Source organism: Cydia strobilella, chromosome 25 (genome assembly GCF_947568885.1).
Source record: "Cydia strobilella chromosome 25, ilCydStro3.1, whole genome shotgun sequence".
Lineage (NCBI taxonomy): Eukaryota > Metazoa > Arthropoda > Insecta > Lepidoptera > Tortricidae > Cydia > Cydia strobilella.
The window spans coordinates 6,315,462-6,343,218 of record NC_086065.1 but is presented as its reverse complement, the minus strand read 5'-3'; the positions used below and the strand labels follow the sequence as shown (position 1 = coordinate 6,343,218).

General features: G+C 37.3%; 1 protein-coding gene and 1 non-coding gene across 3 annotated transcripts in view; one reads left to right on the top strand and one right to left on the bottom strand.

Annotated features, from left to right (window-relative positions):
- Positions 1–27,757, top strand: part of LOC134752808 (PTB domain-containing adapter protein ced-6) — a 115,161-nt gene that overhangs the window by 2,891 nt on the left and 84,513 nt on the right. Inside the window, exon 1 of one of the 2 annotated variants that reach the window (XM_063688545.1) lies at positions 25,132–25,490. The exons of the other annotated variant lie outside the window; for it this stretch is intronic. Coding sequence (XP_063544615.1) covers positions 25,156–25,490 — 335 coding nt within the window. The 5' untranslated portion in view covers positions 25,132–25,155. Of the gene's footprint in view, positions 1–25,131; positions 25,491–27,757 lie in introns of those variants that run through there. 2 annotated transcript variants of the gene reach the window in all.
- On the bottom strand, positions 17,491–17,563 carry Trnas-cga (transfer RNA serine (anticodon CGA)). Its single transcript has one exon. It is a non-coding gene; the product is annotated as a tRNA-Ser (tRNA).

The following is a 27,757-nucleotide window of genomic DNA, read 5'->3' as shown; positions in this document are numbered from 1 at the left end:
AACACAAAAAATAGGTAAGTATGACAATTATGAAAGAACTTTCGCACATTGATTCAACCAAAAGAGTATAAGCAAAGAGGATATAAAAGAATAGAGCGGTACTGTCATAGTAAATTTTGTAACCACAGTAAATTCACTGCCATCTATTGACACACTTTAAAACTAAAAATGAAGATTTATAAAAATACTATAAAATGTATTTAAATATGGATAATTTTTTTATTTATTTGCATTAATAATTTTAATATGATTTTGAACCATGTTCTTTTACTGATATGCGTTAAAATTGTTAAATAACAAATGAAACCGTCAACGCCCTATATACGAGAGTAGGCCAAAGGTAGTGGCGCCATCTGATCGACAATCAAATTTTCGTGATTTTCGAGGCACGTTTTTTCCTTAGACTGTATCCATCTATTACGGAGTTATATCTATCTTTGGTATAAGGATAGAGGGGTGAGGGGTACTGTCAGTAAATTTTGTAGTCACAGTAAATTTACTGCCATCTATCGACACACAATTAAAACTAAAAAAAAAGCGCGCGATTGAAGTAAAACTTCTTTGACGATGATGTTTATCGCTATGTTGGCACTTTGTCGTGTGTCCTATCCTTCCGTCAGAAAAAAAACCGAGTTACGCTTGTTTAAATATGTTTTTTTTTTAAATTTGTACTTATTATTTTTATGATTTTGAATTTTTTGTGTTTGTTAAATAACGAAACCGTCAACGCCATCGGCCAAAGGTTGATATTTGTGGTAGCGCCGTCTGTGCGAGAATATTTTTTTTTTTATTTCCGAATCACGTTTTTTCCTTAGACTTTATTCATCTTATACGGAGTTATATAGGTCTTTGATAGTTTGAAGGTGGATATTTTATGTTTTTGCTGATCACTCGATTCCACGAAGACGAAATCCTCTCATGGTTGAAATTCCGGTGTTCCCTTATTTCAATCGCTTCACTTACCGTCGTCAACACTGTTAACTGACATTGAACCTTATGGGAATATCTTAAGGTTCACTTTAGGTGCTGTTAGTACTTTCCTGTTATGTATGTCGAAAACGGGCTGCACTGTTTTTCGAAGAATAGTATACAAGTAAGTACCTATGGTGTTTGCTGATGCTTGTTTTGCTAAACATACGTTGTTTATTGTTGTTTAAAATACACTTTATTATTATATATACTTTATTTATCAAGCAACATGGCTCATAAAAGCTGTGAAACATTAAAATAATTAAAATTAAAATGACTTGACTTTGACTTATGGTCCTATATCCCCTAGATGGGGCAGAGGGCATCCACAGTGCTCCGCCATCCCGTTCGGTCTTGAGCTTCGCGCTTCATTTCGCTCCACGTCTTGCCAATGGTCGCCGCCTCTGCGATGATCGTCCGCCGCCAGGATTGCTTAGGGCGACCACGTTTCCGCTTTCCTTGGGGATTCCAGTCTAGGGCTTGCCTCGGGATGTGATCCGGGTCCCTTCGGAGCGTGTGGCCGATCCAGTTCCACTTGCGGCGTTTGATCTGCTGGTCGATCGGAGTCTCACCGCAACGTTCCCACAGATCTACGTTGGATATTCTCTCGGGCCAGTATACACCGAGGATACGGCGAAGACAGCGGTTGATGAAGACTTGGAGCTGACGCGAGATGTTGTTAGTGACCTTCCACGTCTCACATCCGTACAGCAATACGGTTCTCACGTTGGACCGGAATATCTTGAGCTTAACTCTCCTAGTCAGTTTCCGCGATTGCCATACCGGACGGAGCTGTGCGAAGGTTGCTTTCCCCTTGGCGATTCTCGAAGCGATGTCCTCTTCGGTCCCTCCTGTTTCCGACACTACACTACCGAGGTACGTAAACTTGTGGACCTTCTCCACTCCCTCTGTGCCGATGAGCAACGGCAACGAGCTCGTCGCTCCGCACCTCATTTCCTGGGTCTTCCGGATGTTAATCTTTAGTCCCACCTCCAAAGCGTCTCGCCGTAGGTCGTCCAGTTTGGCTTGCATGTCGGCGCGCGTGTGGCTCAATAGGCATAGGTCATCGGCATAGTCCAAATCTTCCAAGACGTTGGACAGTCCCCACTCTATGCCGCGGCGCTTGCTGTTGGTGGTGTTATTCATGATGCCATCGAGGACGACAAGGAATAGGAGAGGTGAAAGGAGACACCCCTGACGAACACCCGCATGGACCGGTATGTCCTCCGAGACGAGGCCGTCGTGAGTCACCCTACAAGAATACTTCCTGTAGATGGCCTTAATCATGTTCGTGATCTTCTCGGGGACTCCAATTTCACGCAGCCGGTCCCAGATACAGCTCCATCGCAGCGTGTCGAAGGCTTTTTCGAAATCCACAAAGGTCAAGTACATTTCCCTCTGCCATTCTGATGCTTGTTCGAGTATTATGCGCAAGGTGTTGATCTGGTCCGTACACGATCGGTTGGGTCGGAATCCAGCCTGCTCTTTGCGAAGAAGAGGTTCGACGGCCCTCGACAACCTGTCCAGGATGATCTTGCAGAGCACCTTAGAAGGAATCGAGAGCAAAGTGATGCCTCTCCAATTGCCACATTCACTGAGGTCTCCCTTTTTGGGCACGGTGATAAGAAGCCCTTTGTTCCAGTCGTCGGGTAACTCCTCGGCTGACCAGATGTTCCGTAGTAGGGGCGTCAGCGCGTTCGCAGCGGTAGAGACGTCAGCTTTCAGCATTTCCGCTGTGATGAAGTCGACTCCTGGGGCTTTCCCGTTCTTCAGTGATCGGATGGCCTTCACTACTTCCTCTCCTGTAGGGGGAGACACATCAATGTCCAGCCTTTGTGCGGGCGAGCTGGCGGCAGGTGTGTCTGTAATAACGGGGTCGTTCGGGACTCGGAAGATCTCCTCAAAGTGCTCCCGCCAGCGTTGAAGCTGCCCCTCTGATGTCACAATCAACTGGCCTCTCTTGTCCTTCAAGGGCTTCTTCTTCCCTTCTTCTTCTTCTTCTTCAAAATTAAAATACAATTACCAAAATTCTATTGACCTATGGGAAACATGTCAGAAAATACAATTAAGATATAGAAAATTATAAACGTATTTTTATTTAATTAATATATTATACAGGGTGATCAATCCAAATGGGTCAGTATGGAGAAGTCAGAAACCATGAGAGATTTTTATGCATACATACATACTAATAACCTGTATATTTAAAGTAGCAGAGAAAACGTTAAACCCGCATTTGATTGACAGATAACAGAAATCGAAATTGCAAATGGAATTGTATACTTACAATACTTACATGCCATTTTTTTTGTATGTTCATTGTTCATCACAAATATTCCTGAGTTGTAGATGGATGATTGAATGATTACTTACTGACCTGTAAAACAAAATCACAAACGTTTTAATGCATTCAATCAATCAATTAAGTTAATCTAAAAATAAAATTAAGGATAGGTAAGTCTAATAGAATAAGTTTTTGACAAACATTTCTGACTGTGCTTTTCTTTCTACGGGCAACTAATACTCATCCAGACAATTCTAACAACCCCAAACAAAATTAGTTTGCATTGTTTTATCACACAGTTCCTATGGCCACCTCCTGTCTACATCATCAGATCAGCTCCATGTCCTCATAATATTGCATTGTCATCCGATTTACATACGTATGTATGCAAAGTTACTGCTCAATCGGAAATCGGGAAGTGGGACAAATTTACCTTCCATAATTCGACCCACACGGCAAGTTAAATAGTAAGCGTCCGGGGTAAGACAGATTCTGGTACTGGGGCAGGCATTTATGCAAATGACTTTAGTAGTAGCATAAGCATGGGCAATTACGCCACTGTCTTCCAAGCCGAGACATACGCTATAATTGCCTGTGCACATGAGAATATAGTTAGGCAAACCCAAGGGAAGAATATCTATATTCTCAGCGACAGCCAAGCTGCACTCAAAGGCGCCTAGAGTGGACTCTAGACTGGTATACAATGGCATCCAAGCTCTGAACAAGCTTGGAAGGCAAAACAAAGTGCAACTGGTGTGGATCCCAGGGCACGAGGGATTCATGGGCAATGAAAATGCAGATGAACTTGCCAGAGCCGGATCTGCAAACAACCTTATAGGTCCGGAACCATTCGTGGGGCTCTCACAGGGAACCATCACAACGGCTATCAAAGACCTTACTAAGACCAAACACCAGGAAGAATGGGACAGTCTGACGGGTCTAAAGCACTCAAAGCTCTTTATACAAGGGGTAGACTCTGGTTGGAGCAAAAAGCTTTGGAAACTTAGCAAACGGCAACTCCAAATAATAACGGGGGTGTTTACTGGCCATTATGGGGTCAAGGGAATCCTGGCCAAGATGGGGCACGCTGACAACACCGATTGTCGTATGTGTGGCGAAGAGGAAGAGACAATAGAACACCTTATGTGTGAATGTCACGCCCTCGCCAGACAAAGAATGAAGGACTTTGGAACAGGCTACCTGGTACCAAAGGAATTCAAAAAGCTACCCATAAGGTCCATCATCCGGCATATGGAGATGGTGGGGAAGGCTCTTGAGTAGCGGACGGATCTTTTCTAGGGGGTAACTGCACAAAAGATCCCTATGGGTCGAAGTGTATCCGAAAGGGCCCCCGAAATTATAAGATAAGATAAGATAAGCGTCCGGGGTTTTACCCCCTTTTGAAAACTGCCCAGACGGGTTTCGATTTGGAACAAATCCGGGAAAACCTGGAATGTGTGTAATTATGTTTAACAACTCATGAGTGGCTAACGTGACGTGAAGACACAAAAGAACCCCCTTATCTTATTTATGTGCATGCGCGTGCGCTTTAAGAACAGGTGTGATCTATTAGCGTTTAATCTATGGATATGGATGGTATAGAAAGGATGCCAATCTCTTATGGCAGAATTGTTGCAAAAGTGACCGCTTTCAGCTTTAAATAATAGTTCCTATTCTCTCCGGTGGCGCTAGTTAGGCTCTGGGACATGAGTATAACATGAACCATATAAGGCAACAAATAACCCGACCAAATTACGTAAGTTGTTTTTGGTAGCATTTCGGTGTATGGTGGCGCCGTCTAATTACTGTTTTTTGATGGACACTTTTCATACATAGAGATTTGGCTCTTTTATATAATCTCCATGGTTTAATCTTTTCGACGCCGTGTTGTCAAACACAAAAGCTGTCATCCAGACGCCACATCACCGAAGTGTCAAAACTGAAATTGAACTTTATGCATATGCACGTAGGTCTATGTTGCTCTGTGATCTATGACCGATTAATCGGTCTTTGGCGTTGAACCTACGGTGCGTATATATCGGTCATTGGCGTTGCTTAGAACCATGTAATAGGCAAATATTCTACCGTACGTGGATCGTGGACATTACAAATTGTAATGTGTAAATTATTTTTAATTATATCCATGTTTCAGAAGTATAAGTTTGTCTAATGATAGGCAGTTCTGTCATAGATTTACTACTTACTTACTCCGTTAGCTCAGCGACAAAAATGAGACTTGACGTCCGACACAAGACAGCGCCACTTTTCGGTCCTGTGCGACCTCTCGCCAATTGGTGACTCGAAGTTCGCGCAGATCCGCCTCCACCCTGTCGCACCAGAGATACCTGGGGCGTCCGATAGGACTTCCTGCTGGGCGGCCCAGTTATGCTGTTTTCACGTCACTGTCATAGATTTGCTTATCTTTTTCATCATTTTATTATTTTGTAGGTATCCTGTAGCCAAATGTTTCTAGGAAGCAACCAAGTGGGTTTTTTTTAATCTAGATTAAAAAGCTGATGCAAAAGCCAGTTTGGTGGGAAACGGCTTGCAATAACTTCAAATAAAACTGGTTACAAAAACACCGTGTTACCTACTATGGCTGCTATACTTGCATAAGGCAGCCTTTCCTCTGAGGCGGAGATGAGCGGAGACGAGAGGAGACGTGCGGGAATCATCCAAAAGCATCGCTTCGCTGGATCAATGGCGCCATTCAGTTATTACGTAAGACGATTTAGGGGGGGAGGTTGGAAATTATCTTATTTTTTCTTACAAGGGGGAGGGAGGGGGTTTTCATAGTTCTTACGTAAAATCACAAAGATGCGTAATTTTTTAGTTTCTATGAAATTTCGGTCTTCTATCTCCACCTGACTCTCCACCTCCCATTTTTCGCTCGTGTCGGCCCCAGAATCTTTCGCAGAATCTTCCTTTCCGCCGCTTTGACGTATTTCTAAGTACCTATGTTTTATCAGATGGCTTGGATCCTACCTACACTGACACGGAAGGTGTTTAATTAAACACACACGTACGAACATAATGACTACATCTTCCTCATAATTTAATTGATTGTGAGATAGGTAAAGGTATCTTATAAGGGTTTCTATTGTTTCCCATATAGTTTCAAGTCATAATGTATTGTTTGTCCACATTTTCGTTAGTCATAATTTGGTTTTTCTCAGAAACGCGTAACTTTTCGGGATTGCCATAAAACAAACCTAACCTAAAAGTTAGCCTTTTCAGAATTATGACTAATGACAATCATTATACATTATGACTTTCAATAATTATGTCAAACAAATTGACCCCATCTTGTAGCCATATTAATATGACTAATTATTAAACATAAAGTCAAACAAAAACGTCTTTGTACCTAAATTTGGAAAATAAAGCGAATTAATTTATTTTTGCCGAAATACAGCGACTATGAAATTTTACATCACAATGTACAAGTCATTATCAATGATACTATAGTTATATTTATAATATCGTTGGTAATTATAATAACTACCAGACTACCAGTCACCTACTGGTACCTGGTACCTTTACCTATTCTTCCTTATGGTTTATGGATTACCACGGAAGGTTAGAATCGTTAAGTAGCTATAAACAGTTATTGCAATTATTATATTACATAGTACGAATAGTGGAAGCAGTTATGAATCGCTATCGCTCCCATACATAACCCAAAAAAATATTATTAAGCTATGAGCTTTATCAATGTTCCTTGAGTAATTCTAAGCAATCAGAAATGTGCGTCTAGTCCGGGAGGGCGGGGGACAAAGATGGCCGCCACCCGTCGTCTTTTAAAATAGACATTTTAAATGTCTATTCTAAATACACATTTAGACAATTTATATTTGACGCGCCGAATGCTGATTCCTATGACAGTTCCTCTACGCCGGTTCGAATCCAGCCTTCACCATTAGAGGGTTTTGTCACCTATTTTTAATATATGACATCTATTTCAGTTCCTCTAAGTTAAAAATATATGTTACGATATTTCAAAGGTAAAAGATAGTTTTAAAACAACAATTAACAAATCAAATGTTTATTGTACAAAATATTTACCTAACTATTTAAAGCAAATACATAAATATTTAAAATATCACCAACCTTACGCGAAGACGTCTCGTTCTCAAGTGTCAAATGTCAACCGTGACGGACCGGTTGTAATGTAGCCATTCGTTTATTATGAATTTAGCTAGCAAAGTGTTGCCAGTGCAATATTAATAGTCACGTTACATATAGTTGAAGAAATATGTTTTACCGTATTTTTCAAAGACAAAGACAAAGCATTTCGATGCCTCGAATCGAGCCCTGAATTTAAAGCCCCTACGGTCAGACACATACTGTATTCAATAAATTGCAAGATTCATAACGGGGTTCGGTTAGGAGTCATCCATAAATTACATCACACGCACCAAACCGATAAGGAAAAAAATACACGAATAAAAACAATTTATCATTGTAAAAACTAGTTATTTAACTGTACCTACAAGAATTAGAAAAACGTACATTTTTAAAACAAATTTCGGTTATAGGTGAAGTTAAAGTGACGTCACAAAAGTTTGTGACTCCCCCTTCCCCCTTGTCACAACAAGTCGCATTCTCTTGACTCCCTCCCTTCCCATAAACGTGACGTAATTAATGGATGACCCCTTACGATATATTTGGCCGTCGTTATGTAGGTTTTTGATCCCGACTGTACGGGTCTAATAATAGTTCCCTGATTATCTGTCCATTAAAACCAGCTTATGCCTGGCGGGCGTTAGAAACCCTAGCCGCGCTTGAGCTTCTTTCACCGCTTTCATAACTAGTTCATGTGTTAACGCCTGCTTCATATTAATGTCCTGTAATAACAGCAAAGCCGATTCTAACGTTATCGGTGGTGTAGTGGTCAGGGGGCCTAGCCACAATGACAAACGAATAGAAAAACCAGACAAGTAAGAGTCGGGCTCGCGCACAAAGGGTTCCGTACCATTGCGCAAAAAAACGGCAAATAAATCACGTTTGTTGTATGGGAGCCCCACTTAAATATGTTATTCTGTTTTTAGTATTTGTTGTTATAGCGGCAACAGAAATACATCATCTGTGAAAGTTTCAATTATCTAGCTATCACGGTTCATGAGATACAGCCTGGTGACAGACGGACAGACAGACAGTCAGACATACGGACAGACGGACAGTTGAGTCTTAGTAATAGGGTCCCGTTTTTACCCTTTCGGTACGGAACCCTAAAAAACTTAAGTACATATGTGTTAGTTTAGAGTATATAGATAAAATTGCAATACCCTTACAGGGTGTCATGTTGTGATACATTATCGATTAAGAACATCTGTAATACCAAAGATAGATATAACTCCGTAATAGATGGATACAGTCTAAGGAAAAAACGTGCCTCGAAAATCAAGAAAATTTGATTCTCGTTCAGAGGGCGCTACTAGTTTTGGCCAACTGTCGTATAGATGGCGTTGACGGTTTCGTTTGTTATTTAACAATTTTAACGCATATCAGTGACAGAACATGGGTCAAAATCATAAAAATAATTAATGCAAATAAAAAAATCATTTATCTATATTTAAATACATTTTATCGTATTTTTATAAATCTTCATTTTTAGTTTTAAAGTGTGTCGACAGATGGCAGTGAATTTACTAGGGTTACAAAATTTACTATGACAGTACCGCTCTAGTATAAGTTACTCTATGGTAATACCAATGTGAAAGCAATAAATATATTATATTATATATTATTATATTATATTATATATATATAAACGAGATGACAGCAGATGCTACGGATGCACTTGGCCGGGTTTCTTTACTTATATGATAAGATGTATTTCATTTTATACTCCTGTTCCTTCTGTAGTTTGTAGTGGAGCTAATTTAAGTAAAAAAACGTGTGAAAATCACAGTTTATATCAGTTCATACGTAACCATAGTAACAACTTACAAGAAAACCCGACTAATCAACAAATACCACGCTGATTAATCTAATACACCAGTGCGTACCAAAAATGCGTTTGTTTACATTACCCAACGTATCCGGTGCGACGTAAGCCGGTTACGACACGCCGAGGCGGAAGACAGCTCGGTTGCCTTACAGTCGGTTACACCTACTTAACAACATTAACAGTTAATTGATCAGTGGACTTTATATCGTTGGAATAAGGTTTAGATTTATCAGGTCATAGTGTGTTGACAAGTACTTATGGCCCTGGCAGGGAAATGATGAAGATAATTTTACTGCGTGATAATTCTCAGATAAATTTTACTGGTAATATGAGTGTGTACTCTCTCTTGCGAAAATCGTTTTTTCCAGATCGCAATTGTTGCCATTCGCAGTTTTTACCATTTTATTTTTTTAAGCATTTCTAACCAATCGCATATTTTCCCATTAGTTTTATTTTCCATTAGCTTATTTTCCTATTACGTTTTCTAACCAGGCGCATCTTTTCCCAATTTTTAGAAAAGGTTAGAAAACCTAACAGAAAAATAAGCTATTCGAAAATTAAAAAAATGGGAAAATATGCGAATGATTAGAAAACGTAACAGGAAAATCTACCGGAAAATAAAATTAATGGGAAAATATGCGAATGGTTAGAAATGCTTTCGGGAAAGGAAGCTATTGAGAAAAAATAAAATGGTAAAAATTGCGAATGGCAAAACTCGCGATCTGGAAAAAACGATTTCCGGAAGAGAGAGTACACGCTCGTTTGTGAGTAGGTACAATTGTTGTCACGCATATTAGCGATTTTCTAAATTACCTTCCCCGTTTTCGAACTTATCCCAATGCACCTTAGATGAAATTTTGGTATGGAGATAGTTTGCGTCCCTATTTTTCTGATTGAACGTTGCGCGTTGATCCGCAGTATCCGCACGAAGGGATTAACTAAGTACACAAGCTGTTATGTGTTGCCTATTGTCCAGGAGTGTCAATTTATGTTTTAAAATCCGTGACCCATCACCCGAGCTAAGCCGACATTAAACAGGAAGCATACATGCGTGGGCGCATCTTTGGGCATGCGTCATTTCAACCGAAAACTGACCGAGAAATACCGAAAATTCCGGAGATACGAGTCCGGAAACTTCCTACTAAACGCTAGATTAGAAATACCATAAAATGTACCTACTTTGCTCCTAAATTTTTGCGGCAAAACTGGCAAACAAGCATACGGCCCGCCTGATAAGGGGCCCACTGACTATCAGTCCGCCGGACGATATCGGCCTGTCAGTTGTTCAGAACTGTCAAATTTTTGTATAGGCAGAGCTAATCGCAAAGTATTATTTATTTTTGCTTGTTCATTACTGCGTTTAAACCTATTGTAGGTAAATGATACATGTCGAATTTCTTAACATTTACCGTTCAAAACAGTTAGTGCGGTATTTCCGGATCGATACGACCTTCAAACCTTCAAGAAAAGAGCGTACTCCCATCTTAAAGGCCGGCAGCGCAATCGCTTACCATCAGGTGATTTGTTTGCTCGTTTGCCTCCTATCCTATACGAGTATCATTTGGAAAAGGTAAAGGAATTTTGTATTTACACGAACACATTGTTAAGGCTGACTCACACAACGGTCCGATTTCGAACTGAGGCGGCACATATCGTTTTCTATAGAAAGCGTCACCGATCACCTATCATAGAACGAAGTGTCGGACGCCTCGGGCCGGACTCGAACCGTTCTATCGTGTTATGTTTACCCTTCTCCTTCAAACAAATTATTATTGTTTTCTTTGTGATTTTAGAAGTGAATGTGATGAGCTCAGTTATCATCCTGAATATTTACGTGTAGCAAAGCTTGTTCACGATGCACTGCTGATCTATTTAAGGCACCTAAAATTAGTTTAGGCCATTTACTTAGGGCCGGTACAGATGGCTTGCCAGTGGCGTAGCTAGACGTGGGCGAAGGCCGTCGCCCACGGCCTCGCGCCCCAAGGGGGACCACGCGCGAGGCCCCTTCGGGCACAGTGAAAGAAAAGGGCCTCGCAGATGCGATTTCGCCCACGGCTAGATTAGTTCACGCTATTACGCCACTGCGGATTGCAACCCGACTTCAATTTATATGGAAACCGCACGCTGACTGCACGCCGACTGCACAGTTTCCATACAAATTGCAGTCGGGTTGCAGTCGGTATCGGCCCTTATACGTAGAAATGAAGCCAAATTGTATGTTTGTACATGTACCTATGTATTATAAAATCTTTAGAGAAAACTGAGACTAAGTATAGGGATTATTACATATATCCCTTTACATAACACTTTTGTACCCAATGTATAAGTATTACTGTCTAGTCTCCCAATTTGTGTGGCTGTGGCTCTAGCTGTTAAGGTACAATTGTCAACTTAAATAATAATAATAAACAAATAATAATAATAAACTGCTGAGAAGGTCTGGGAATAATATTTTGTCGTTTCCACTCCATGACCCTCATAGTAATAGTTATGATTGAATTTAAACTATCGTGAGACATATTAACTTAGCGGTTTCACTCACATGTCGCGCGAGTGACTAAAAATACGTGAGTGAAACCGCTAAGTTAGTTAAGTAATAGTTATGGTAATATTAGCAACTGTAGCAAAATGGAAGTGTACGGCGAAAAAATATAGATGTAATAAGCCAGTAACCCTTTATTTATCTATATTTTTACATACTTTTCATAAATATTTATTACTTTTGTAATTTGCGGATTATTATGTGTCATCTCATCACTGAATGGGTCCTATGGAAGACTAACGCAGGTTTCATAGCTAGCATTATGCAGAGTTGGTCCCATTTCGTGACGCACACTTAATGATCTGTTATTTCCGCTTTTGTTGTCTGTACATGTTCGTACATGTTTTGTAAACGTCACGAAAAAAACGCCTTGTTTTCTTTTATCCTTATTATGGTCAGTCCATTTATAGTTTAGGTATACCTATTCTATTTATGAACGTTGATAATTGGGGCTATTTACCGTAAGTAGGTAGTTTACAGAGACATAACTCAACACTCATCCCATTACCATCATACTCAACCGCTTTATTTAGAAATAACTGTTACGGCATGAGCATCACGGTATATAATAAGATACCAGAAGAACTAGGCCAGGAAATGAATGCTCAAATAATGTTATAGAGGGAAATGCTTGGAACACAATTTTTGACTTCAATTAAATTCAATTTTTTGTTTCAATGTGATACCATAATTAAATTTGGCACTCCCGATTGGCACTTCTTTGATGTACAGTCGAAGGCAAAAATATCGATCCAGACAAATAGCTCAAATATATGTGAACACGACTTTATTGTCTAAGGTGTAAGAGCGTACACATATTTTTGAAACTGGGAATGTATATATATTTATGCCCTTGACTGTAGATACCAAAATAAAATTGAGAGCCCCAAATAAACTTTCAATAGAGAATATCTTGTAAACTATTCAAGATATCGTAAAACTTGACTAAATTAAACTTGTAGGAAATTTAAGTAATCAGTTTTCGTTTTGTTTAAGTAGTCATGTCGCTAAGGCGCAAAGTTTCCAAGATATGTGAAAAACCAAAAAATGGAACGTTCAAACCCCCCTCTCCTTCCCGGCACCAGGCTTACGTCCGGGGACTTTTGATATGTTCACCTAACTAGTCCAAACAAAGTTACGGAGTTAAAAATTGTGTTTCTAGAATTTCCCTCTTTACCTTTTCTTATTGCTTGGCCTAAACTGCGGAAACTGAAAGATCCATTATTTTATGACAAAATAAATAAATGTTTTTACACAATCAAAGAATTTCTTGACAAATAATGTTAATAATAAATAATAAAAGTAATGTCAAGAAATATTACATTTGGAAATTTATACCTATATATGAAGTATGTGTAGTTGTGTAAGACAATAATGATACCTTTAAAGTAAATAATGTATATTCAATTGAATCAATTAGCTACAATGGAAAATCTGTGTCATGTAAATAGTTTATTGTGTAAATAATGTATATAGCTTAATTTTAAGATCAATATTTGCATCCTGCCATTGGCTAAACATGTGATACTGCTTATAATGATTATGTCAACTTAAAATTACCATGTTTAAATAAATTATCTTATCTTATCTGTTCTTACTCAATAGTCTCACAGATAATTATTTTCTTATAAGTCTGTTGTCAAAGTGATCTTATTCTGTGTTGGGGGCTTTCCCCAAATGCAGTTCTGGGGGCCTAGCTTGTAGTACAAACGCCGAAAGAAAAGAAAACTTATTGGGATGACAGATGATACGAAAAGTAATTAATGTCATTACCGGATCTAACGCGATTAATATTCATTATTTTACCTTTTCATTCATTGAATATATCTAAGCATATAACAAAACGCAATGCATGACAGTGACAGCTAACGTCACTTGATACATATTTCCGTATCCGTTTATATATTGCTATCTCTCTCTTCCCGAGTGTCCGTAACCTCGTTAACTTGTTGTGCGCGAATTCATTTTGTATTAATTATTATTGTACCAATCTTGACCTGCAAATGGTGCTTTTATTATGGAAATAAAAGCTCCGTATTTGTGTAACGTAAAGTGAAGTTTATTTTTAAGATTCCTCCAGTCCAGCCTAAGTGTGCAGTACACCAAATTCCACGCTGATACTACGCCGGTCCACCGCGACCTTTCCAATATAATTATGTGTACAAAACGCGAGAGTTACTGATATGATACGAAAAGTGACTAGAGTTAGACTTCATAATTTCATAAAAGTTTAAAATAAAACTTGCACTGCGTATGCTATCAAAATCGTTGCAGACTTTTCTTGGCCTAACTCTACCTATTTCCATACATTATTCAAGGTTTTATTGGTATTTTCTATCAAATTGTAGTTGTGTATTGAGGCATTTCAGCCCTTAAGAGCGTTTTTGTATAACACCATAAAAATGTAGACAGATCTTACATAATGATTTCTAATTTCGCGTCTTTTTCTACTTACAAAATTGGTTTGCCAGTACCAGACCATAGGCACTAAACAACCATTTTTCCGGCAACCATTAAAGACCTATCAACCCGCATTAGACGAATCCCAGCGAAAGTGAACAAAGAAAAGAAAGTTGAAGCCTTTTAAAGCTGCCTCCATCACATTGTTAACTGCCAATTTGAACCTTATCGCAAGTGTATAAGGTCTACTGGTGGTTTATGAAAGGTTCATTGTGCGATCATGCGCGAGGTTTCCCGCCAATTTAGGGCGTCGATTAAAATGATTGTTTACGTGACTTGTTTATGGTACGTTTGAGTAGACAATAATATACTCTGGCAAACCAACTTTGTCAAAATTCTGTGAAAAAGGCAGATCAGGTGCTTCGTGCTTACATTTTCAGGGCTCCATACCCAAAGGGTAAAACGGGACCCTATTATAGATAAAATTTTCTCTACTGAGCTCCTTCACTTACCTGTACTAACAATGGCATTCTGTTAAACAAAAGCCATTATTTCTTTTGGGTGAGCGTGTGGCCATTGTGCCTGAGCGCGTGGCCATTGTGTGTGAGCCTCAGGCACAAAGGCCACGCGCTCACACAGAATGCCATTGTTAGTACAGGTAAGTGACGGAGCTCAGTAGAGAAAATTTTATCTATACTAAGACTTCGCTGTCTGTCTGTCTGTCCGTCTGTCACCAGACTGTATCTCATAAACCGGGATAGCTAGACAATTGAAATTTTCACAGATTATGTATTTCTGTTGCGGCTATAACAACAAATACTAAAACCGGAATAATATAAATATTTAAGTGGGGCTCCCATACAACAAACGTGATTTTTTTGCCGTTTTTTGCGTAATGGTACGGAACCCTTCGTGCGCGAGTCCGACTCGCACTTGGCCGGTTTTCAAATTTGCCGCCTTATTCTACTGACAAAGCTGGGTTGCCATAGTATTTCATGTATTTCTGCATGCTCCATAGTAGTTTCTAATTCTTGCGTACGCATACTCCACTTACACAAGGTACTCCACATTGATAGATAGATAGATAGATAGATATATAGATAGATAGATAGATAGATATATAGATAGATAGATAGATAGATAGATAGATAGATAGATAGATAGATAGATAGATAGATGATTTATTTGTGCAGCTGCAATTACACACAATATAAATTTACAAACACATCAGAGAAAAAAATACTAATTACTACTTACACTAACAAAGAAAAACAATTGACCTTAACAAGTTTCTTATACTTAAGGGGCTACCTGAAGTTTTCATCGATTTTTGACAAGTTTTGAATCGTATCTCCTACTTTTGCACTACATATAAAATTATAAGACAAGCGGCTATCGGTTCTTCAATCTTTTATCTCCATTTTTGTCTACCGGATTGTGAAAAAAATGAATACTTATTTATTTATGATTGTTTTAAACATTGTCTAAAAAAACACTTTTTTCGTATCTTGATTGCTGTGAAAGATCTTACTTGTACGAAATCTACATATTTGGGTTCGTCTTAGACGTCTCTAAAAATTTGTCTAAGGTTTTAATTTTAAACTAATTAACACAAAAGTTATGGCCAGAAAACCAGTTTTTTGGCCTAAAATTGTTCAACTTTGATGGAAAACAATGAACTTTGAAGTAAATATGGGAAAAATATATATTGCTAAAATCCGTTGCTGTTAATATGATAAGCTAAAAAAAACATTAGAAAACTAAGGGATTCAAATCGAAGGTCATTGGGGCATGGGATCCCCTTAAGTGCTACTCTCGAATTTTTAGATCTAGTTATGTGACATTGCATACAATACTTTATTTACGACGGAACAACTTAGTTTAATACCTAAATAAAAACAATGGATGAGATGGATATTATGATTTTTGCATCATCATATTTTTTTTACTTTTTCTTGTCCTTCAAATACGACAAATTTTAATCGACAGTCATACATATTAGGGTTACGCTGCCGCTGCGTCTTAAGGGGCCCACTGACTATCAGTCCGCCGGACGATATCGGCCTGTCAGTTAGAACAAAAATTTGACAGTTCAGAACAACTGACAGGCCGATATCGTCCGGCGGACTGATAGTCAGTGGGCCCCTTTACGCTTCGCTTTCGCGTATTGTTCGCTTACGTAGTACCAAGTAGTACGCTGCACGATGCGTTAAACTGGACTGTTAACTCCCGAGTTTAAACGGTTAACTCAGTTAGTTGACTAACTCTGGAACACGGTGGCCCTTAGTTTGTTAATATGTACGATGCCCTTTTCTAAAGGGATTCCTAGTAAAAAAAAAAATCACAGATCCCATTACATCATTTTATCATATATTATTATGTAATTCGTTTTAAATGTTTGTATCCTCATATGGAAATATTTTTCGGATTAAATAATTTCATTCATTCATTCATTCATTACAGCAAATCTTATTTTATTTACCAGGAAATTCAAAATAAAATGACGCAGTATTCCAAAAGTCCAAACCGCGCTATCAGTGCAAAAGTTCGCTACGTCACTGTATAACTGTTAATTAACAATTCACCTTATTGTTAAGATAATAAGGTCCACCTTCGATCATTTAAGTTGGTGTTTATAGTCCGGCGGATGACACTGCGTGGTACATGCTTGCACACTGACCTGTTTGATGGTGTTATGCAACATGTATTCATATTTCAGCCATGACACTTGGCTGAGTCAGTTTGTTCGTTGTACTTGTTTTATGTATTTAGTTTTAGTATTGTGCTCGCACGAAAAAAATCTTTTTTAATTCTGATTGTATGTTACTAGCTTCTATTCGCGACTTCGTCAGCGTGGAATGGGGATGATTAATAAAAACTACCTTATGCCTGTTCCCAGGCCTCAAACTATCTCCATACCAAATTTCGTCTGTCGGTTCAGAGGTTTAAGCATGAAGAAATAATAGACAAAAATACATAGTTATTTTCGCATATCTAATATGGATTAGTAGGGATTTTAATTAAACGATACAGAATGCAAAAAAATCCAATACACTATTTTTTTAATAGCAGATTTGGGTGTCTTTTAATGTAGGGTTACCAGATACAAATTCCTGAGAAAATTCCTGAATGTGAATATTTTTCCTCCTCGTTGACGACGACGACGACTTGCCCTGATTAAACAAGATCATTTATCTACATGATTTTTGCAAATGCGACTATGCGAACATTTATGTATGTAAAGTACGGAGTAAAGATTTGTTAATTAATAATTACGAATTAAAAACTGTAATAGATGTCATATATTAAAGAAAAAGTGACGAAGCCCTCCAGTGGTGTCAGTGGTGAGGGCCGGATTCGAACCGGCGTCTTTAGCTATCGCGGCTAACGCCATGAACCCCTAGGCCACCCCGCCACGGCGGTGCCCGTCCGAATTTCTCGACTATATGCCATCTTAGTAAGACTAGGCGTAGGTAGTAGACTAGGTAGTGTGACTACTTAAAAAACACAAATCAAAATATTTAATAAAATAATTTGATTTGTTCCCAAACTTGTTAATAATTACGAAGTTATTAAGTTGAGCGGATCTCCGAATTTAAACTGTTGTGAGACATACTAACATTAAATAATTTTACGGTTTAAACACCTGTTTTAAATAGTCACTCGCTTGCTTATGTGGGTGTTTTATTCATGTTGAGTGGATCTCATTTATTTTATTTTTTTACATTGTTTTGGATTACATTTAAGCAAATAAAAAGGTACTTTATAAATAAATCATATTCAAAAAATTCCCGACATGTTCGTGTTCCGTCCGCATTCCTGACAAAAGACGAAAATTCCTGACATCTGATAACCCTATTTTATTGCGACACGCATCACCGAAATTGCTACACAACAATGTCGCTTATTATTGTTTATTGACAAGACAAGACAAAACATATATTGCGTACATATTAAGCACATAATTACATATTATGGACCCTCCAAGGGCGCAGCAATATTACAATTAAATAACAAAATAAAACTACTACAATAGTTTACATTAAATTATTTCTTATCATACATATTAATTAAACATTCTATCTTCAAATAACTCCTGCAGCGTGTAAATAGACTTTTAGTAGTAGTAGTAAACACTTTATTGCACAAAACAAGTACATAACACAGAGAGAATACAGTAAATGTGTACAAAGGCAAACTTATCCCCTTAAGGGATCTCTTCCAGCTAACCATTAAGTAACTAAGTAACTTGTCTATTAGATATACACTAAGCATGACATACATTGTAGTTGGGTTTTATGGTAATAATGAGGGCTATCGTTTTTTTGCTCACCAGTTGGCGCCTCTGTTGATGGTGGTCCAAAAGACTAAAGAACAGCTGTCAGTCATTGAAGTGACAAGTGACATTTGACATTTCGAACTATGGAAAAGACCACCATCTACACTAGCGCCCCTAGCGGCGAATTCATACGCGTTAGCCCTCATTGCACTGTATATAGGTCACTCTTAACAATAAGGCTTCAATTGGCTTGTTTCTTTCTGATTTGTTAGGAGTGGCCAATTACTATAGCAGAATAAGAATAAGAATAAGAATAAGAATAAGAATAAGAATAAGAATAAGAATAAGAATTACATTTATTTGTATAACCAAGTATAACACAGGTGATATAAAGGATCTTAATATACACAGTATATAGCAGTTACCCTACTCGTACCTACGTTTCAGATAACTCATTGTTGTTTCTGAGTTTACAGTGTATGACGAAGATTATATGGGTGTCTTCGTTAAAGTAAATAAAGCAATGCTTTATTTATTTAGTGAATTAGTGTGCTATAGTGAACTTTAGTCACGTGAACGTTTGTTTGATGAATATTTATTTACATCATCATCATCATCATGTCAGCCGATAGACGTCCACTGCTGGACATAGGCCTCCCCCAAGGCTCGCCACTCCGACCGATCCTGTGTCGCTCGCATCCACCGAATTCCCGCGACCTTCACCTTCAATAAATCTTCATATTTACATAGGGTGTTTCAAATGCCGGTAAAGTCAGTGCATTCAGAAATTCAAGTGTCGAAGAAAAGGATTACAATAAGAAAATAATAGCACGGAACGTTAGGTATAAGAATTATATCCCATAAACTTGCATCATTTTTATTTTTATTATTCAAAACATTTATGTTAAATAAATAAATATTAATAGCCTTTATTTCTACTATTACTACCTTCAAAGAGGGATATAATAAGATAGAGCGGTAGTCATATTAAATTTTGTAACCGCTGTAAATTAACTGCCATCTATCGACATACTTTAAAACTAAAAATAAAGATTTATAAAAATACGTTAAAATGTATTTAAATATGGATAAATGATTTTTTTATTTGCATTAATTATTTTTATATGATTTTGACCCATGTTCTTTCACTGATATGCGTTAAAATTATAAATAACAAACGAAACCGTCAACGCCCTCTATACGAGAGTAGGCCAAAACTAGTGGTGCCCTCTGATCGAGAATCAAATTTTCGTGATTTTCAAGGCACGTTTTTTCCTTAGACTGTGTCCATCTATTACGGAGTTATATCTATCTTTGCTACCTTACAATAATTTAACTTACAATTTAATATTTAGTAATTTTATCCTTAAACAGTTTTAATCACTTAAAGTCGTCGTCAATAGAACTTGCAAATAATGTAAACTAATATGACATATTTTGTTAGCGTTAGACACATAACCTGACATTTTTACGAAGGTTATTTTCCCTGAAATATTAAGATTTAACATTTATTTTATTACAAGGAGATATAACAGAAGCATACAAGTGAAGAACAATATAGACAGAATATACATAACTATTATAGATTATGTTGTTTCCTTAAGCATATCTATATATTTAATTTAACTAAAAAATTATATAAATAAAATATTTAAGTATTGTAACTGTTGATAACGTCATGGTCGTCCTTTTAAAGAGCGAGAATAAGTAATGAAGGTAAAATGGTTTGTTTACATCAAAGATAGATATAACTCCGTAATAGATGGATACAGTCTAAGGAAAAAACGTGCCTCGAAAATCAAGAAAATTTGACTCTCGATCAGAGGGCGCTACTAGCTTTGGCCTACTGTCGTATAGATGGCGTTGACGGTTTCGTTTGTTATTTAACAATTTTAACGCATATCTGTGAAAGAACATGGGTCAAAATCATAAAAATAATTAATGCAATTAAAAAAAATCATTTATCTATATTTAAATACATTCTATCGTATTTTTATAAATCTTCATTTTTAGTTTTAAAGTGTGTCGACAGATGGCAGTGAATTTACTGGGGTTACAAAATTTACTATGACAGTACCGCTCTAGTATAAGTTACTCTATGGTATTGGTAGTGAGCTCGCCTACAAAACAGGAGGACCCAGGTTTCGAATCCTGGTCAGGGATTTATTTGTGTGTTTTCCAAAAATATTTGTTCCTTTATAATTTAACTATATATGATAATTATATATATCATCGTCTATGATCCACAGCGGAACAAGTCTTATTGAGTTTACTGTAGGACCAAATCGACCTGTGTCAAATTCCGTACACGGCGGGAAGAAGTTGAAAAGAGGCGGGAAAAAATTGAAGAATTTTGAATCTTATGCAATTCTATTTCTAAGGGACACTTTTATTTTTCATTTCTACCTTATTGGGGTCAAGAATCACACCAATCTGTGCCAAAACTGATATTCAAGTAATGTTAGGAAAGTAGGACGCTTTCTACGAAAGGACATTAGAAGTCGTAACAGAACGTACGTTATAAAGTTAACGAAGTCGTTAATTAATGTCATAATATAGACCGTGATTACCATGATGCATGTAACTGCGTCGAAATATCGGGAGCTCACAAATAATACAAAAGGTAATCACGGTCTATATCCCGGTCAATATAAGTCTAGTGAAACTAACCGTGAATCATTCAAAACTCTAATGTCATAATACTCATAATTATGCTAATGAATCGGCCAGTTATGGACTAAAGTAATTTTTAGGGTTCCGTACCCAAAGGGTAAAAACGGTACCCTATTACTAAGACTCCGCTGTCCGTCTGTCTGTCACCGGGCTGTATCTCATGAACCGTGATAGCTAGACAGTTGAAATTTTCACAGATGATGTATTTCTGTTGCCGTTATAACAACAAATACTAAAAAGTGCGGAACCCTCGGTGCGCGAGTCCGACTCGCACTTGGCGGGTTTTTTTAAGTACTTAAGAGGAAAGGGGACGGCCGTTTCTCCATACAAACGTAGTCCCCATCTTTCTCTCTGTATTTTGACATTATGGAAAATATTTTTACATATTAACTATAGCCATAACCCCTTTGACTTTTTTTCATGTTTTGATTATAGTAAAATTAGGAGCGAAAAAGAGATTAAATACAAATTTTTAAATGCTTCTTTTATAAAAAAAAAGCAAACGTGGTTGATATACAATAGATTGTGTCAACATATTTTCAATAATCATAGTATCGAGAGAGGAAAAGGAGGACTATACGTTTGTATGAAAAGGCGATTTCGCGCGGGTCCTCCATTAGTTTTCGTCCTAAGGAAAACATTGAACGAATTTGCGGGGTCTTATAATAATATTATTATTATTATTCCATGTTATTGTGACCGTCACTTGCTACAATACAGTCAAGGAGAGAAGAGTTCGAATCGGAGTTTCCAAAAAAAATGGAAAAATTCGAGAAAATTTGAAAAAAAAAAACAGGAAACAAAGGAAACTTTCATTTTGGAAATGCAAAAACTCGATTCCGTATCCGAAATTTTTCCATGTGGAAATTTCACAGTTTCATAAACTTTTTGACGGCGACGGCACACCAGTAAATAAAAATTATAAGAGGAACAAATTGTGTCATGATACTCATGATTATCGAGATGTCGCTTGTCCTAGTTCCGCTGAACTTAAATCATCCCAGTAACCATGTTTCCAATTTTATCATGTACCTATACTTAAATAGGGGATATTACTGCAATGTTCTGCCACCAGAGTGCAACACTAGCCTTTTTAGTAAACCATAGAGTAACTTATACATATTTGTGAAGCGTCTTGCATGGTTACTCTAAATTATTCCCAACACAACAATGGAGGTACTTACAGGTACTCTGACTTAACCAGTCCTTTGCGATGCGTCCTCTTTGACCGCCCCAACCCAAGTGAACGAGTCTGTCCCCGTTACTCCGTGCCCCACCATTTGCTAAAACTCCCGTGTTGCCAACAGTATAATGTTACTTTCCCAGCTACCCCTGTATTAATCGGGGTAACGTACTAATGTTGCCACAGTAGAATTATTATTTAACTGCTATCTTAAATGTTAACATAAATCATGACATACTGTACCTTTAACAGGTTTTTGACAAGTTTTCAGACATTGATGCATCAAGGCGGTTTGTTTACAGAGGATCTACCGGGAAACGCGAATCCGAAATTTCGCTATCTGCCTCTTTATCGCTCGAATACGCAAGTGACAGAAATGTTAGTTAACGAAATTTCGATTTTCTTGTTTCGCGATCGCGATAGACCCTCAGATTGTAGTGGGGCCCCCTACGCAGAGTTTCGCGTAATATTCCCTATTATATGCAATTATTCATATTATAATGTTTCACAAGTTATGGGACTTAGGAGAAACTTTAATTCCTGTATTAACCCTATTTTATTAATGTAAACAAACATTTTTCCGCAGGTTTTCTAGGAAATATGCGAGGTAGCAATTTTTGTGGTTTTCCTCAGGACGGCCGTAGCAGTACCAACGGCCCAATTCGAACAATGCTTATTATAAATTGTCACAGCATGACATTTCTTCAACAAAAAACGTCACTTTTGACACAGACAGATCGGTATCGTAATCGTATCGCTGTGATAACTTATAAGCATTGTAAGAATTGGGACGCAAGTGGATGATTTGCAAAGAGTAATTAGACCTACGTGCGTGACTCACAGGTGAAAGGTACTCATCTAGTTTAACACAATCCTTATCACCGGTTATATATTTAGCTACACTACAATAGTACGTAAATATATTATATATATTAATAACGGGTCACTCACGTATTTTAAGTAGAAAAACGCTCGACATGTTTCACTCCGTACCGAGGAGTGTCATCAGGAGCTTGCGTTGACGGTGACTAGGTAAATAAGGCGGTGAGTAGGTAAATAAGTAAGATTTGGGAAAATATGAAATAATATTCTCTTATATGCTAGTATGTAAGTTTATCACGAAATAAATGATTTATGATATGATTATAATTTTTTTTCCTCTAATAAGTCTAATACATTAAAATACATTGCATAAAATATAGTTAAATCGAATTAAATAAAAACCGGACAAGTGCGAGTCGGACTCGCCCACCGAGGGTTCCGTACTTTTTAGTATTTGTTGTTATAATAATAATAATAAAATAATTTTACTTCGGACATAAATCCATAGTTGTTAGTTACATATTACATTAACTTATAATATAGTGTTAGAAGAATTACAAAACTAATCTTAACCTACATACCTAAGTATAAATTAACCTATTCTACTGCAGTGTGGAGTTTTGTCCACTGCTGCAGCAGAGGGGAGTCCCACCTATCCAACAACGCCATCATGATACTGTTAACGCTGCCCCGCCAGCGGCTAAGTAAAGAGGCGCACCGCTTCCGCATGATGGCCGCAAAGCCGTCGACTTGCGCCTCCGCAAACAGCGGAGGCGCAAGTTATAGCGGCAACAGAAATAAATTATTTGTGAAAATTTCACGGTTCATGAGATACAGCCTGGTGACAGACAGACGGACAGTGGAGTTTTAGTAATAGGGTCCCGCTTTTACCCTTTGGGTACGGAACTCTAAAAAAGTTAAAAAAAACTGTTATGTCTACCAACCCTTGCCCAAAATGTTCACTAATATTTATTTAATATTGTCTTCGGTTACCGCGATAGTTACTCATGAAATAAAACTATGAAAACGGATTATATCGCGTATATTGAATTTATAATACATCCCGACGTTTCGAACTCTTTACAGCGTTCGTGGTCAACGGGTGACTGAGGAAAAATTACAAAATGCAAAAATACCCACATACTAAAATAATGAACAATCATAGACTACAAACTTTAAGGCTGGTTGTACATGCAAAATCGGTTCATAAGGCTAGTTATACACTATAATTATTTTTCAAGTAAAGATATATATATATACGCGATAAAAATAAACTATGCCGGCTCCAACCCTACACCACGGACCCGAGAAGATTTAATTCCCTCCTAAATTGTAGGAGGGTATCCCAATATGCAATATCCTACAATTTAGGAGGGAATTAAATCTTCTCGGGTCCGTGGTGTAGGGTTGGAGCCGGCATAGTTTATTTTTATCGCGTATATATATATATCTTTACTTGAAAAATAATTATAGTGTATAACTAGCCTTATGAACCGATTTTGCATGTACAACCAGCCTTAAAGTTTGTAGTCTATGATTGTTCATTATTTTAGTATGTGGGTATTTTTGCATTTTGTAATTTTTCCTCAGTCACCCGTTGACCACGAACGCTGTAAAGAGTTCGAAACGTCGGGATGTATTATAAATTCAATATACGTAATATTTATTTTCTAAAGAAGGCGTATTGTGGGTAGTTTTCCTGTTCACGGATTTTTCCATACTGACTCTGTTTACACGAAATATACTGTTTGTTTGCTTGGTTAAAACCAAGACTTCATTCTGTCCGGATTTAATCTAAATCTAGGATCCAGGTATTATGTGCTTTATAAACCAAACAAATGAGATGTCTGACACATACTATTAACGAACATGTGCTGCTATATAGTTACGTACTGAGCTAATTATGTACTACATACACTGAACATACTACATACCTACATTGTTTACCGCAGACGTACGAATTAATTAATTAAACACCCAGGATCTTCCTCATTGTCATATCTTTTGAAGCAGTTGACACTTACACATTCAAGCCACCGCGCCATTTTCCATGCTTCAGAATCTTAAATGTTTATTTAAAAATAATCGTTGCGTTTCAAACATCTTGCATAAACGCATTCAATTATCACAGCAGTGTTATCCTACACGAGAATCGCTCATCATTACATTTACACCAATATCCAGCCCAATCATTCAGTCAGTGCGCCGCCGGACGGCAGGGTCGACGCGTGTTGTGTCAAAACTTAGTATCCAAGTCTTGAAAAAATTAAAAAAAAAGTGTGTCAAAATGGCCGAAGGTGAAATGCCGCTTGTTAGGAGTTTTGGAGGGAACGAAGTTGAATTTGGCGCGAACGCGAACGGGACCAAGGTCACTAAGAATTCGAGGTTAGTTTTTGTTTTTCAAGGTTGACATTATTGTTTATGTTTGGATTTTCATTCTGATTTTATTATGGGTTTTAGAAATAATGTTTTTTTCAATGTGAATGACTACATCGTATTGTAATAATCGATTGGAAAGCTGAAACGCGGTTGCGCCTTACTCAACAGTCGAATGGTTATGTTATGTAGGTTTGGACTTGAGCATACATGCGTAGATATTTTCTGTGATTACATGTTTATTACATTACTTAATTACTTATTACAAAGATTTGCCGGTTTCTAAACTATTCTTTTAAATACATCTTTTATTACGCTGTTTAACAATAGTTAACAGTTTTTTCACCTCTGTTATCACTATCAGATTCAGCTGAGTTGAATAAAAATGTAACTAAAAAAAAAACCACGGTCCATAACTACGTAGTAAAAAAACTTAAGAAGACTTTTTTTTTTCAATAAACCAGAGAGGACGGTTTCTTATTATGCATAATAAATATAGTTGGTTAAACCAAATTGTCAGTAAATAAAAACAAAAAAAACTATACTCATCCTTTTCTTTTGGGTGCTAGTTCTATTGTAAGACAAATGATAGTATGATTCTCTCTATATATGTTTGAAATGACAGTCCTTTGAGAAACTATAAGTAAAAATTGTAATGTCTATTTTTTGAGGATATTTGTAATCAGTATGTACTATAATTAATGTGCTGTTGAAGGAACACATGGTTTTTGCGTTGTACATAAATTATCCATATCCGATCCGACATCCGACCCCAGTATGATAATGCGGTAAAACTGTTGAACCGTAAATATACAAAAAAAAAAACAATATTGTAATGTTTTGGGAAATGGTAAATAAAAAGTGCGAATCGGACTCGCCCACCGAGGGTTCCGTACTTTTTAGTATTTGTTGTTATAGCAGCAACAGAAATACATCATCTGTGAAAATTTCAATTGTCCAGCTATCACGGTTCATGAGATAGACAGACAGACGGACAGAGGACTCTTAGTAATAACATAGAGTAACTTATACTAGAGCGGTACTGTCATAGTAAATTTTGTAACCCCAGTAAATTCACTGCCATCTGTCGACACACTTTAAAACTAAAAATAAATATTTATAAAAATACGACAAAATGTATTTAAATATGGATAAATGATTTTTTTTATTTGCATTAATTATTTTTATGATTTTGACCCATGTTCTTTCACTGATATGCGTTAAAATTATAAATAACAAACGAAACCGTCAACGCCCTCTATACGAGTGTAGGCCAAAACTAGTGGCGCCCTCTGATCGAGAATCAAATTTTCGTGATTTTCGAGGCACGTTTTTTCCTTAGACTGTATCCATCTATTACGAAGTTATATCTATCTTTGGTAATAAGGTCCCTTTTTTACGCTTTGGGTACGGAACCCTAACAACCAACTTTATATTTTATACCTATGCGTACAGTCCGACAAGAAATTGTAGAAGTTAAAGCTCGGTTCTCCATACAAACGTAGTTACGCTCTCATTTTAAAACGATTAGCTAAATTGCTCTGAAACTTTGTACTTACAATAGAATAAGATATATCTAGGTCCAACACTACCGCTCAAAGGTATTTAGGCACCCGCAATTTTCACCATACAATTGTATACAAAATATATTTTCAAAATCATACTGTTCGATCGTAGGCAAATGACTCTCTTACATATTGGATTGAATTTTTATTTAGGTAAATATATTGAGTCTCAAATTGTTGCCAAATACATCCTTTAAAATTTCAAGTTTACTTTATGCAACGATTTAAAAAACCCTTATGTACTAGTTCATGCAAAATAAAACGATTTTGTACTAGAAAACGATTTATGGATTTTTTTAAGCTTGCCATTTGGTAAATAGGCAATGTACACGAATATTCTGCTCATCATTTTGAAGCTCGATATGTATGTTAAATTAAAAAAAAAACTGCTACCCGACTGCGACTTAGCGGTATAATTCTGAAAGTCGATTTTGTATACAATTGTATGGAAAAAATTACGTGCCTAAATAGTTATGAGCGGTAGTGTATATGACATGACGTAAATGGGGTAACACTCGAAATTTCATTTTAGTGTTTGATATTTTAAACCAAGTTTATCTTTCATTTGTCACGTGACAAATGCTAAATGAGGCTACCCACAAAGACCGCAAGTCATAGGGATCTGACCTTTGCACTTGTCTGTTTTGGTCGTATATTTAGCCGCGCACGCGCACGCATATCTCGCGTGGTTCAACATAAACTCAAATGGTT